This window comes from Thalassophryne amazonica, chromosome 21, assembly GCF_902500255.1.
Source record: "Thalassophryne amazonica chromosome 21, fThaAma1.1, whole genome shotgun sequence".
NCBI lineage: Eukaryota > Metazoa > Chordata > Actinopteri > Batrachoidiformes > Batrachoididae > Thalassophryne > Thalassophryne amazonica.
Window position 1 is genome coordinate 33385996 of NC_047123.1, and position 13169 is coordinate 33399164.

Here is a 13169-nt window from a genome sequence, read left to right on the forward strand (position 1 = left end):
TTGGTTTTATTAGTGTGTCTTTACTTATTGATATTGATTGTTTACTTCTGTATTTTCCAGATGTGGTGCCGTGGCAACACGAGCAAGCTATTTAAATGAGAAGTGGCAAATAACGGAAAACTGGAATGAATGAAACTGCCAAAATGTCTGAGATCTCTGGACTCCCTAAACCAGGATCATATGTAACAGTTCACATAACCAGGGTCCATGTGCATCCATTGTGTGACCTTGTGGAGTTTTGGGGCCATTTTAGTGAGAACAGGAAAGAGGCCCATCAACAGCTGGCCAAAGATATTCAGTCGCCCAAAAAACCATTTGATAGGTTTGAAGGAAATCCTGGTGACGAGTGCTTGGTTCAGATTAATGATACTTGGTACAGGTCCCGCATAGTTTCAAGAAATGGCACAGAATGCAATGTGTTCCTGATCGACAGAGGGCTTTCGTACTCCACGACCACAAACATGCTGGCGTTGGGTAAGAAGGAGCACTTTTTCTTGCCACCTGAAGTGGAATACTGTGTGTTAGCCAATGTGCTGCCACTCTCACCTGAGAACAGGTGGTCTCCAGTTGCTCTCGAGTTCATGAGGCGTCTCTCCGGAAAATCAGCAATGGCTTATGTGCAAGATGTGTTGGTCACTCAAAGAACGATTTTCCTACACATCCCTTGCATAGCTAAACAAATGTGTGAGATGGGATTAGCCAAATTTGTGTCCGTGGACAGGTTCCACACATTTGTGCAAAAGTTACTGCAGTCAGGTGGATCAGTCACCGTGTTCCCAGACACTCTGCAGAACTATTCAAAAAATAACACTGTGGATGCAGATGATAAGATTCACAAGCAACAGCTTTTCCTGCATCCAGAACTATCTACGGAAACCTTGGAGACGGTCATAATCACAGAAGTCATAAATCCACAGAGGATTTTTTGCCAGTTGAAGGTTTTTTCACCAGAGCTCAAGAAGCTTTCCGAGCATATGACACAGTGCTATGAGGACAAACTGACCAATTCCACTGTAGGTCATACTGTGATCGGATTTCCATGTGCTGCAAGAGGAAGTGATGGTCAATGGTACCGCTCTGTCATACAGCAGGTTCTCCCTCCCAAAAAACTGGTTGAAGTACTGAATGTTGATTATGGAACAAAACATCTTGTTCAAGTGGATCATGTAAAACCTCTGGCTGCAGAATTCTTCAGGATGCCTGTTGTGACTTACAACTGCTCCTTGCATGGAATCATTGACAGAGGGGTAGGATGGAACCGAATTCTGATAGACTATCTCAAGACCCTTATTTTGCACAAAACATTGATTGCCAAGTTTGAGTACCAAAGCCAGTCTGAAGGTGTCCACTACATCTCACTCTATGGGGATCAAAATGTAAACATTAACAACTTGTTTGTTTCTAATGTGGACTGTTTGCTGGAGCATGGAAAATCGCTTGAAGATTTAGCCTTTCGTAGTTCTGCATACAGCCACCAGCATGCAGCTGCACAAGAAAGACGCATACTAACATATGGACAGGCTAATGACAAAGAAAAACTAGAACTCCTACAGGTTGACGTCCTCACGGTTAATACTTCATATGTGGCAGTTGTTCAACATGTGTTGAACCCATCAGAGTTTTGGATCCAGATTGAGAAGAATACAAATGTTTTGGACAAACTGATGGATGGTATGTTTCACCTGTACAGAGACTCTTTGAGTCAGTATAGGGTGATGAGTCCAGCTGTTGGTTTGTACTGTGCCGCCAAGGCAAAAGATGGAGAATTCTACAGGGTAACTGTCTGTGAAGTTGGTGAGACGCAACTCAAAGTGTTTTTTGTTGATTATGGAAACACTGAAGTGGTTGGCAGGAGTGACATCAGGACTCTTCCTGTTGAGTTCAAGTTGCAGCCTTGGCTTTCAGTAAAATGTAAACTGGCAAACATTAGGCCAAAAGATGGAGATTGGAGTCACAGCGCCACTCAGCGTTTCACTGAAGCAGTCACAGATAAAGTCCTAAATGTGCATGTGATGGGAAAACATGACTGTTACGATGTGAAACTGACAGATGCTGAACCACTTGGGGAAAGAGACATTGGTGAGCTGATGTGTAGTTTGGGCTTTGCTGAATGCGATGACACCCAGAGATGGCTTGAAACCAAAATGTGGATGGAACCAGCTACAACCTCTGCTGTGCAAAATCCAGATACCACACTTGACTTTTGCAGGAAAAATGAGGCATCTTTTCAGCCTCAAAACACTGCTGGGGTCAACAATTCTGAGGTTAAAACTATGTTTGAGGAGCCATTGTTTCCCATCGGAAGTGTCCTTGATGTTAACGTCTCTTTCATTGAAAGTCCAAATGATTTCTGGTGCCAGCTGGTACAAAATGCATGGAATCTGAAATTGCTTATACGTGACATCCAGGCCCATTATGCAGATAGTCAGTTTGAGCCTTTTGTGGAAAATGCATGTATCGCCCGCTTCCCCACGAATGGTATGTGGTACAGAGGTCTCATAATTAAGAATCATGAAAAGTCTCATGTAGATGTACGATTTGTTGACTATGGCCACACAGAGACGGTCTCCATTCATGACCTGAGGAGGATCCATCCAGAGTTCATGACTCTAAAAGGTCAAGCTTTCCGATGCAGTCTGTTGAACCCTCTAGACAAATCATCTGCCAAAAATGATTGGAGTCCAGAAGCAATCACAAAGTTTAATGACTTTGTGAATAGCGCTGCTTCTGACCATGGTATTCTGAAGTGCACCATCTATGCTATTCTGTACACTCAGCAGGTTATCTTCAACCTGGTGGACCTCGAGACTCCTTTTGAGAACATCGGCAGCATTATGGCCAAACTTAACAAATGCGTGTCTCCCAAGAAAGCCTCACAGCAGCCTTTCCAACTTGACACGTACTACTACTCCGCACACGGTGTGAAAACCGGAACAGATGAACAGGTCACTGTGACATATGTGAAGAGTGTTGGTCAGTTTTATTGCCAGCTCTCAAGAAATGCTAATGTGATGGAAGATCTAAACAAGAAGGTGAACAATTTGTGCAATCAGCTCAAGAATGTCAGTCCACCAGAAGTTGAATCATTGTGCTTTGCAAAGTACTCTGATGATCAGTGGTACAGGGGACAGATCATATCCAGAAAGCCTGCAATCCTGGTTCACTTTGTGGATTATGGGGACACTGTCGAGGTGAACATGACGGACTTGCTTCCAATTCCCAAGGAAGCCATTGACATAATTTCTGTTCCTTCACAAGCCATTGTTTGTTGTCTCTCTGATGTCCCTGCCGACGTCCCTTCTGAAGTCAATAGCTGGTTTGAGACGAGCGTCACAGAGTGTAAATTTCGAGCATTAGTGGTCGCTAGAGAACCTGATGGCAAGCTGGTGGTAGAGTTGTACCAGGGAAAGGAACAGATCAATTCAAAGATTAACAAGATGTTTCAGATTGAGGTGCACAATGAAGAAGTGGTGGTCTGCAAGGGTAGGAAAGCATCTGAGGCATCTGCAAATAACGTACAAAGGGTTCCGAAAGCTGTTCCGAAACAAAGGGACACGATGAGCTGTAACTTTAAAACTGGTCAGCATGTAAAATCTGCACTGGAGCTGTACAGACCTCCACAGCGAAGGTCAGGAACGGCCCACAAAATGGAAGGTCATCCTAAATCAGCAGACGCCCATAGCAAACAGACAAAACGGTACAACTCCACAGGCTCAAATCAGCTCATGAATTCAAATGTCACTGATCCAGATTCTCAGACAGACACATTTGTGACATCAGAAGCCAGCGTTGAAACACGATCTAAGGTTGCAGACCTGCCTGAAAAGTGCATAACACCGGGAATGGAAGTGGACGTATTTGTTTCGCACTGCGACAGCCCGCTGAGTTTCTATGTGCAGTTTGTAAGAGAAGAGGCCGAAATAGTGTCTCTTGTGGAAAAACTCAACGATTCACAGTCAACCCAAAAGCCGGTCAGTGAAGATGTGCAACCGGGTGACCTGGTACAAGCAGAATTTCCAGATGACTTCTCATGGTATCGTGCTGTTGTGAGAGAAATCCAGGGAAGCTCCACGGCTCGTGTTGAGTTTATTGATTATGGGAATACAACAGTAATACCACTTTCCAAGATTTGTGAACTCCAAGAGGCCTTCCTGCACATTCCCAGGTACAGCACACATTGTAAGCTCCGTGACACTGCAGCTCTTGAAAGGAAAGTTGTTCTTGATCCAGAAATTGTGTCAGCATTCAAGAGAGACATTGGTGAAAATGCAGAAACGGTGTTGAAATGCCGGTTTGTGGGGAAGTCAGGTTCTCAGTGGGAAGTCAGTCTTCAGGACAAAGATGTGAATATCACATGTAAAGTACCTGCTGTGTCTCTAGCTTTTTCAGAAGACGAGGGTTTCCAGAAGTCTGACAACAAACATATCCCAGAGCCCACACTTCTGTGCTACCAGGAACAGGAATTTCCAGAAGGACAAGAGTTAGAAGTTTACATTGTGGCTGTGGATGATGGTCTAACCTTTTGGTGTCAGTCTGCTGACAGTAATGCACTTGAGATCATTGTGTCAGAAGTTGGTAATACAGCAGATCACAGAAAAGTGGATATAAACGTGTTGTCCCCTGGCAGTCCATGCATTGCTCGTTATGCAGAAGATGAGCTGTGGTATCGTGCAGAGGTCATTGACAAAGGTGAAGATAATCTGTCTGTTCTCTTTGTGGACTACGGGAACAAATCTGAAGTCAAACTAGAAGATGTGAGGGAAATGTCTCCTGAACTGGTGGAAACTCCACCACAAGCATTTTTATGTGAGCTGGAAGGCTTTGGTTCCTCTGATGGATTTTGGGATAATGCGGCAGTTGATGAGCTGTCTGCTTTAACAGACAGACTGTTTCACCTTATGGTGTGTAGAGTATCGATGGCGGGAGGAAAGATGAAACACTCTGTGCGACTGGAATGTGAAGGTGAAGTGATGAATGAGTCGCTTAAACACTGGTGGAAAACCTCTACATCAGAAAACCATCTTGATACGGATGAACTGTCCCCCTCAAGTGGAATACCTGAGTTGAACGCTGTGCTGGGTGAGCGTCAACCAACAGATGAGTCAAAGGTCTCTGCAGCTGAAGATGATGAAGACCAAAGTAAAGAAGTTTTCACTGATAAGATTGATGAGGGTCACACAGCTGAGGAGATGCATGGTGACGACTCTGGTGATTTTGGTCGTTGCGAGTCTTGCACAGAGATTCCAGAAGAAGGTGTAGATCATCACGTTCAGCCATGTAATGGTGACATTAACATCATGCTGTCTCAGCCTGATGAGGAACAGGATCCAGGCGTTTTGTGCTTGAGTTGTGACGAGTACCTGGAAACTGATGAATGCATATCAGTGATGGGCACTAAGCCAGATGACCTAAAGTCTTTGCCAGTGAAGGAAAATGACAGAGAGAATGTGACTCCACTTGGTAAAGAAATTCCGCAAACGTGCTCGATCATCGCAGGTGCTCCAGAGTCGACTCCTGCAGATGATCCAGCACTTGAAGATGACGTACATGAGGACAAGTATGAGATTGCACCAAGTGAGGTGGAGATGTTTGAAGACATCAGGACCCACAATTCTGGAGGCAACGATGACATCACAAGTCACTCAGGTCAGATTAGTTTGGCTTTTGTTTTTAAAATAATGATACATTGGTCCCCCCCAAAAAACAGGCTTGTGGATCTTAATAATCAATTAATCAGCATCAGTGCTGTAATGTTTAATAATTTAGAGGAGAAAAAAGTAGTCTGTGTGGACATTTAAGGTTTAGTATGTGCTGAACCCATGTTGAATTGTGTATATTGTCTATTTTCTCTGTTTTTAATTGTTGTATGCTAATAATCAATGATTCAGTCTTGCTGCATGCATAGGAATGCTAGTGTTACTAGCGGTAAAATGTGTGCATGAGGAAAAGTGATTTAAATGGTGATGTGTAGCACATTTGCATACAAACAGGAATCACTGTTCCACTGTTGCACTTTTTTATTTGCAAGTTTTAACACAGAACAGTTGGCTTTTGTTTTCTTGTCAGTGCAGTGTGAAATAATGTTTTTTTTCTTCTTCTTTCCATTTCAAGAACCAAATAAGGACTGTGAGGACAGGCCTGACACTGCGACAGATATTTCAGTTTCCAGTCAGACATCGGTGGTAAATAGTTTGACATTTGTAGTGCTTTGTGCCTGTTTGTTGGGCCCATGGTCTAATGCATACACACACACACACACATATAAAATAGTGTGTGTGTAAAATAAATAAGACCTGGCCTCTTTCCTAAAAGGTTTCCTCTGTAGCCGTTGGTCACTCAGAAAACATTGATCTGGATCAGACAACTGAGTTACGCTGAAAATTGTTATTATGGACTAAATATCCAATAGAGCCATATTATACACAACATGTACCTCAACAGATTTCTCTAAAAATGAATATTCAACTTTTGTAACCAGTAAATTTGACTGTTGACCCCAATGACCTTGAACTTTACTGAAACACACCCCTTAAGGGTGATTCTGGGGTCACTAAAATCTGGGGTCCTAAAATTTTTTTTTTTTTTTTTTAATTCAAATGTTTTTCTTTCTTTACAGGTGGAATCAATACAGCCACCCAGTGTTACTCCTGCACAGGAGTTACTTGGTGAGTTACTATGACTTACAGACTTTTATATGCCAACAACGACCACTATAGTTCAGCAAATCTGCATAAAACATGCAAATGTAGACAAAAGGCTTGTTTTCAGCTCAGAAATGTGGTCTGCCTCATGCATGAAACCACTCATTTATATTAATGCCATCATTGTTTGTATTTTATTTCATCTATGTCTGTTGTAGCTGAGCTGGATGGAGCAGCCAGTGAGCAGCACAGTGACACATTTCCTTCTGCAGATACGGTAAATTAATTCACTTAATGTGACTTTTAACTTATAACTGTAAAATGCTGTGGTTTGACAAGTGATGTCCTCTGTTGTTTTTAGAGGGCTGTGTTTGAAGAGGATGCTGAAGAGGCGCGTTTCACAGATGTCAGCACAGGTATCGCCCGTCAGCATCTTCATGTCAACCTTAAAAGATTGGCCACGGTACCTCACACAGACACTGCATTTCTATTTAGTATGATGGATGCTGCAGCACACATGGCATGAGTGTATAGTCCCAGAGCAGACCTGCTTCTCACACCCAAAGAAAATAAAATTTAAAAGCATAATTTCAATCTACAAATGGTCCTGCAGTAATTTGTCTGTTTATATTCTGACTTATCACATTTGTGGAAAAACTGCTAAAGTGCTCGTATAGTTTTTACCTCTGCCAATGAAGTCGGGCGGAGGTTCTGTTTTTTGTGAACAGCCTATAACCCACAATTTTTCATATGTCGTTAGGAAATTTTTACAGAGGACTCGTATCCTGATGGGCAAAAACTGATTAAATTTTCAAGGTCAGAGGTCAAGAAAAGTCCCTATCATTTAACGTTGAACATAACTAAGCCCCTTCGGCTCCTCCCTTGTTTGCAGTTGGGGTCACCACAACAAATCCGACGTGGATCTACATGTTGAAGTTTTATGCCGGATGCCCTTCCTGATGCAACTCCATATTACATGGAACCAGGAACCTTCACTAACCACTTTGCCAGTTTTCAAAAATTTATAACTGTCAAAATAAAGATGGAATTTCTTTCATATTTGAGTTTTGTAGGATGGTATCCTTCATCGACTGACAGTTTGATCCAGATTACAAATTTTGTGGCCATTTAAATTTAACATTGAAAACCCCATTTTATGTTTTATTTTGCATTATATCTTAATCAAACGTGCCCCAGTCACACTTATGTTTGAAAGTGAGGTGCAGACAGTCACTCACCATCACCCGACAAAGTTTGATCTGATTCTGATTGGGAATTTTGTGGACATTCAAATTTAATATTGAAAAGCCCATTTGGTGTCCATTTCGCATTATATCTTAAAAGTACCTCAATCACTCTCATTTGTGAGAATGAGGTACAAACTGGCACCCTCAATGAGTAGACTAAGTTTGATCCACATCTGATAAGTATTGCAAATTTAACAGATATTTGATTTTAACATTGAAAAGCCCTTTTGATCTGTATTTTATCTTATGAAAACCCACTTCTAACAAGACTTTAATCTTAATTTTTTTCCAAGGGTAAAAATTTGTGGAATTGGACACCTAGTGTTGGCAAAGGTTGCTGTAGTTGTATCTGCATTGGCTTTCAGATCTTGCTTGTTGTATTGGATTGTACAGGTGCTTTTTAAACATTATTTTAAGCACTTGTCATTTTTGTTAGCAAAGCTGACACATGAAGATGACACAGGAGTCACCGAGCGGATCTCCACACAGAACAAGGTAACAGAATGAACTGAAACAGTGAGACGCCTTTTGAATTTAACACTTTGACTATTTATGTACCATTTTAATTTATTTATTTGCGCTCATGTGGACTAGGTTGCTGATGGCGGTGATGACTATGGCGGGGCCGCCTGCCGTACGGACGCTGAAGCCTGTGAGTGTCAGCTTCATTTGTTTGACCATATTAAGTCCTGAGGAATGTTTTATTTTTCATAAGATGTCATCACTGAAATTAACATTTGTAAGCGATGTGTGTCTGACATCAGTGTTAATGTAAGTGGCCACGTACACACACTCACCCAAAAAAAAAGCATATTTCACGCGATTGTCGGTTTTACGATGATTATGGAGCCGATGTTGACTGACAGCGAACTATTGTAATAATTCTTTTAGCCATATATCTGTGAAAATGTCTAATCACGGCTGGAAGCGGTTATTTGTGTTTTGACATTTTTGTCGCAGGTCTGATTCCGCAGCGTGATGATGTCACCAATACAACAGATGAATCTCTCAGAATGAAAGCAGAGGAACTGGTAACGAGCACAGCTTTTTGCATGTTATCTTATTTGAGTGTTTTTAGGTTTTATTGTGCATGTGCAGTTCAGTATACACAGGTGAATTTTTCTGTCACTTGAAAATGCATTTGAATGAATCTGGAAAAATGTTTGTGTGTTTATAAAGTGTCATGTATAATACAGGTGCCCAAATTCTTTCCTTTGAAGGATGATACATGTAATCTGTCTGCAGCAGCAGGGAACAAAAGTAAATGTTGTGTGAACTGCACACAGTTAAATTTATGTTTAATTAAACAAAAAAGTTCATTGTAAATGTAGAATAAAACCCTGCAGACAGTTTGTCAGTTGTCATGGTGAACAAAAGAAAAAAGGGAACGGGGCCACGTTGGACATTGTCGTCTTAGTTAAATATTTGGTTGATTCTTGACCTTAATTTTGTAACCAGTATCTGAGTTTTGTCATATTGCTTGCCTATTTTATTTTACTCAAATTAAAATGGAGAATAAAACTTTTTTTTTTGTAGGTGCCAAATGACTCACTGCTTCCCTTTAATGTAATTCATCTGGGAAAGTTTGGTGAGTCATTTCATTGCTTATGGTGATTATTTGCTTCTTTGCTCTTGTGTGCTCAGAATACTGAGATATCCAGTTATGCTGCTGTAATTGTCAAAATTTTCACAGAATCTCTCTCTGAACACAAAATGAAAATTGAGGAGGACCTGTCATTTGCTGCCAGTCATAATGAGGTAACGAGTTTTGTCGAGGCTGTTTGGAAGCTCACGGAGCATAAACAATGTTTGCCATGTAATTATTGTTTTTTGTTTCTTTGAATAGAGCAACAGTGTGAGTGAAGAGGAAACCTCCACTCTCTGTGAGGATGAAGCTTCTGATTTGTGGCAGTCATCCTTGGATTCTGTCTCTGCTGAGCTTATTTCAGGTTTGTTTTCTTTTCTGTAATTAAAGCAACAGTGGCCCCTAGTGTCCACCAGGACCCTGCAGTCAACAACGTGAGCTGTCCCTCTCTTGATTTTATTTAAAGACCATTTCAAATGCTGAAATTATGGAACATTCAGTGGTCCTTACCTCTTTCATTCAGAACCTGAAGAACTAAATTAAGACAATATTTTTATTTTTTATTTTTTTCACTTCTAACAAAGTTGGGCGGAGATTGTTTTCGGCAGCCTGGAGCCCACAAATTTTCTTAACATGTTTGTTTGTTTGTGTTTTGTTTTTTTGACAGTTTTCATATCCTAATAGGCAAAAACTGATTAAATTGTCAAGGTCATATTCAGGAAGAATCACTATCTTTTGACAATGAAAGAATTTTCCAAAATTTGTAACTCTGCCAAAAAAGCGCAAATTTGACAGTATTATGTAGGCTCATATCCTTTGTCAACTGAAGTTTGATCCGGATCTGATCCATATTACAGATTGTGGCCATTTAAATTTAACATTGAAAACCCCATTTAATGTATATTTTGCATTATTTCTTAATCAAAAGTGCCCCAATCAGTCACATATTTGAAAGTGAGGTGCAGACTGGCACTCAGTCACCTGACAAAATTTGATCTGGATTATGGATTTTGTGGACATTTGAATTTAATATTGAAAAGTCCATTTGGTGTACATTTTGTATTATTTCTTAATCAAAAGTGCCTCAATCACTCTCTTGTGACAATGAAGTGCAAACTGACATTCTCAATGAATAGACTAAGTTTGATCCACATCTAATCCGTACTGTGGATTTAGCAGATATTTGATTTTAACATTCAAAAGCCCCTTGATCTATATTTTGTATTATATTTTAGCTTATGAAAAGTCACTTATAACAGGACTTGGACCTTGAATTTTTTTTTCCCCAAGATGAAAATTTCTCAAACTTGAAACGAGTGTTGGCAGACGTTTCGTCTGTACGAGAGCACGGTACTTGAGTTATTTATTTATTTGGGTGGTGTTTTTATTTATTTTATGGATTTAGAGAAAACCCACCCATTGACTGACTCCATTATGATGATCTTTCTCATTATTTTTTACAGATAAGCGACAAACTGCCGAAACATTGGTCAGTAAGGTGAGTGTGCTTTTTTGGGAGAAAACACATTTTAATGATTTATTAGTTTGCTACTTATCGTCAAAGTCTTCTGTGCATGCATGTGTGCAAAAATACAATGTGACAGGTGGTATTCATTCAAGTCAAGGTTTTTCACTTACCATCACACACAAAAAAAATACTGAGTAAAAATAATGTGACACAAAGGCAAATTGCTCCATGTTGCATATTGTAGTTGTTCCCTTAATCCTATCAGTTACTTCTGCAGTGAAACAATAGAAAATAAATCCACAGTAGAAGCGGCATATGAGCCCGACTAATTAGTGCTAGCATGACATGACGTAAAGACTCAGCACTGTTCCTTCACAGGTCAGTGCTGCCGATGACACTCCCAGCACTGCTGCAAACCAAGAGAAAAACCACGACTGGAAATCAGCAAAGGAAGTTGTTGAAAATCACAGTAAACTGGTCTCTCACACTGGCAGCTGCATTATATTCAACAATATACTCAGGTATAAACAAAACGTAATGAGCCAGACTGTTCCCAGTCGTCATTGACAGATCTCTGGGTCACAGTTTACACATTCTGCAGCAAGCCAAAAAAAAAAAGAAAAAAAATCAAGGAGGGTTATGTCAGACAGATTCTGACGCCTTCTTTTGAAAGGTCTACTAATTTTAATTGATGCAGACAGCAGTAGGAGTTTTTAATGTTGTGCTGCTATCAGCTGACCTCCAGTCATCCAAAAATAAGCCACTTACCGAGGCGTCTAATCACTTAAATAAGTTACTCCACAGAAAACTGCATGAGGAGGAAACCCAGAATCAGAGCGCTGTGGAAGTTCTGAAATGATTGACATCCAAATTACTGTAAATTTGGTAGTATTTTGTTGGCGGTATTCTTCCTGGTGGGGGGGTTTTGTTGGCCTGGTGGCCCGCCAGGCCTGTGCTACTATAGGGGAAACACTGTCCTTAATGCTGCTGTCTTTTTCTTCATATTTATTTTCATCTCTACTTGGCTCTTACAGGAACTTAATGATGGCGTATGCGTGGAACAGATGCTGCCTGCTGATGACAGTCTTGGTAAATGGGACAGGATATTCAGTGATAATACACAGTCTGATAAAGAAGAGATTAGAACTTCCTACAGCTGACTGAAACTTGTCCATGTGGCCGTAAACTCATGTTTGTTGATATGTCAAATGGGGAAGCAGGAGAGAATCACATTTTATCTGTTACGTAACCCGCTGAGTCAGTATTTATGGACATTTGGTTGAAATGTCCGTTGATCAGGAGACATGTTTTTGCACTTGAATGCATCATGGCATTCCCTCAAACATAGCCTACTCTTGAGCACATCGTGGCTAATATTTTCTTGTTCTTTGTGTCGTCACTTTTCCGTAAGCGGGATAATGATGGACTGTTTCTCTTTGTGTTTTAGCGGCTCACTTGTCAAATGCGACCCACCTCTGTCTGCTCATTATGGATAGTTGTGCTGAGGTTCTTCAGCGGCAGCCGGAGGAATAAGACGCTGCACACAGTTTATCAGCTACCTATTCTTTTACTTTTGAAATATGTTCAGTTTTTCTTTGTTTTTACTCGAGTGGTTGGTGCTGTTCCAGATTTACTGGGCTAAGTGAAAAGTCCCTTGTTAAGACTTTAAGATTTTTGTTCCTGTTTAATTATATAACCTTTAAAAAAGGTTTTGTTCAACAGTATTTGTGGAAAACTTTTGTCATTTTGTTTTTGAGTGCTGGCCCAGTATATACATGTTCCATAAAGTGCTTAAAAAGTTTAAAGATTAAAAAAATAAATAAAAATGCTGATTGAAGTTTCAGGGGATATCATTAATGTGACTGGATCGATCATTATTTTTTTTTATACAAGGACATTTTTGTATTTGGTGTGAAGATTTATTTATTAACATTCCAGATAAGTGGCCACTGTAACTAACAGTCTGTCAGTGTTACATGACACATTGGGGACTTACGGTAAAATTTTACTCCAAATGGGTCCCAACTGACATCTGTGGGTAAAATAAATGTATTAGAAACTTTGCTTATGAAAGTGTTTGGTCAATTTTTCCTGCTGGAAAAAGCATCTTACTTTATTCACTGCAGCAGTGTATGTGATTTATAATTTAAAATGTGGATGTGTTGTCAGTTTCTGGCATGATGTTGAACATTTGTTGCTATTTTTGTCGCAACGAGACTCTAGGTTCC

The 13169-nt window shown here is 40.4% G+C and overlaps 1 protein-coding gene across 1 annotated transcript; it reads left to right on the top strand.

Annotated features, from left to right (window-relative positions):
* The first annotated feature begins 95 nt into the window (after positions 1-95).
* Positions 96-12641, top strand: tdrd6 (tudor domain containing 6). The gene is given in 12 exon segments (XM_034161895.1): positions 96-5646; positions 6860-6918; positions 7003-7057; positions 8325-8383; positions 8483-8540; positions 8849-8919; positions 9425-9476; positions 9582-9646; positions 9735-9837; positions 10937-10971; positions 11976-12030; positions 12389-12641. Coding segments are annotated over 12 exon segments (6249 nt in total). The 3' UTR covers positions 12475-12641.
* The last annotated feature ends 528 nt before the right edge of the window (positions 12642-13169 follow it).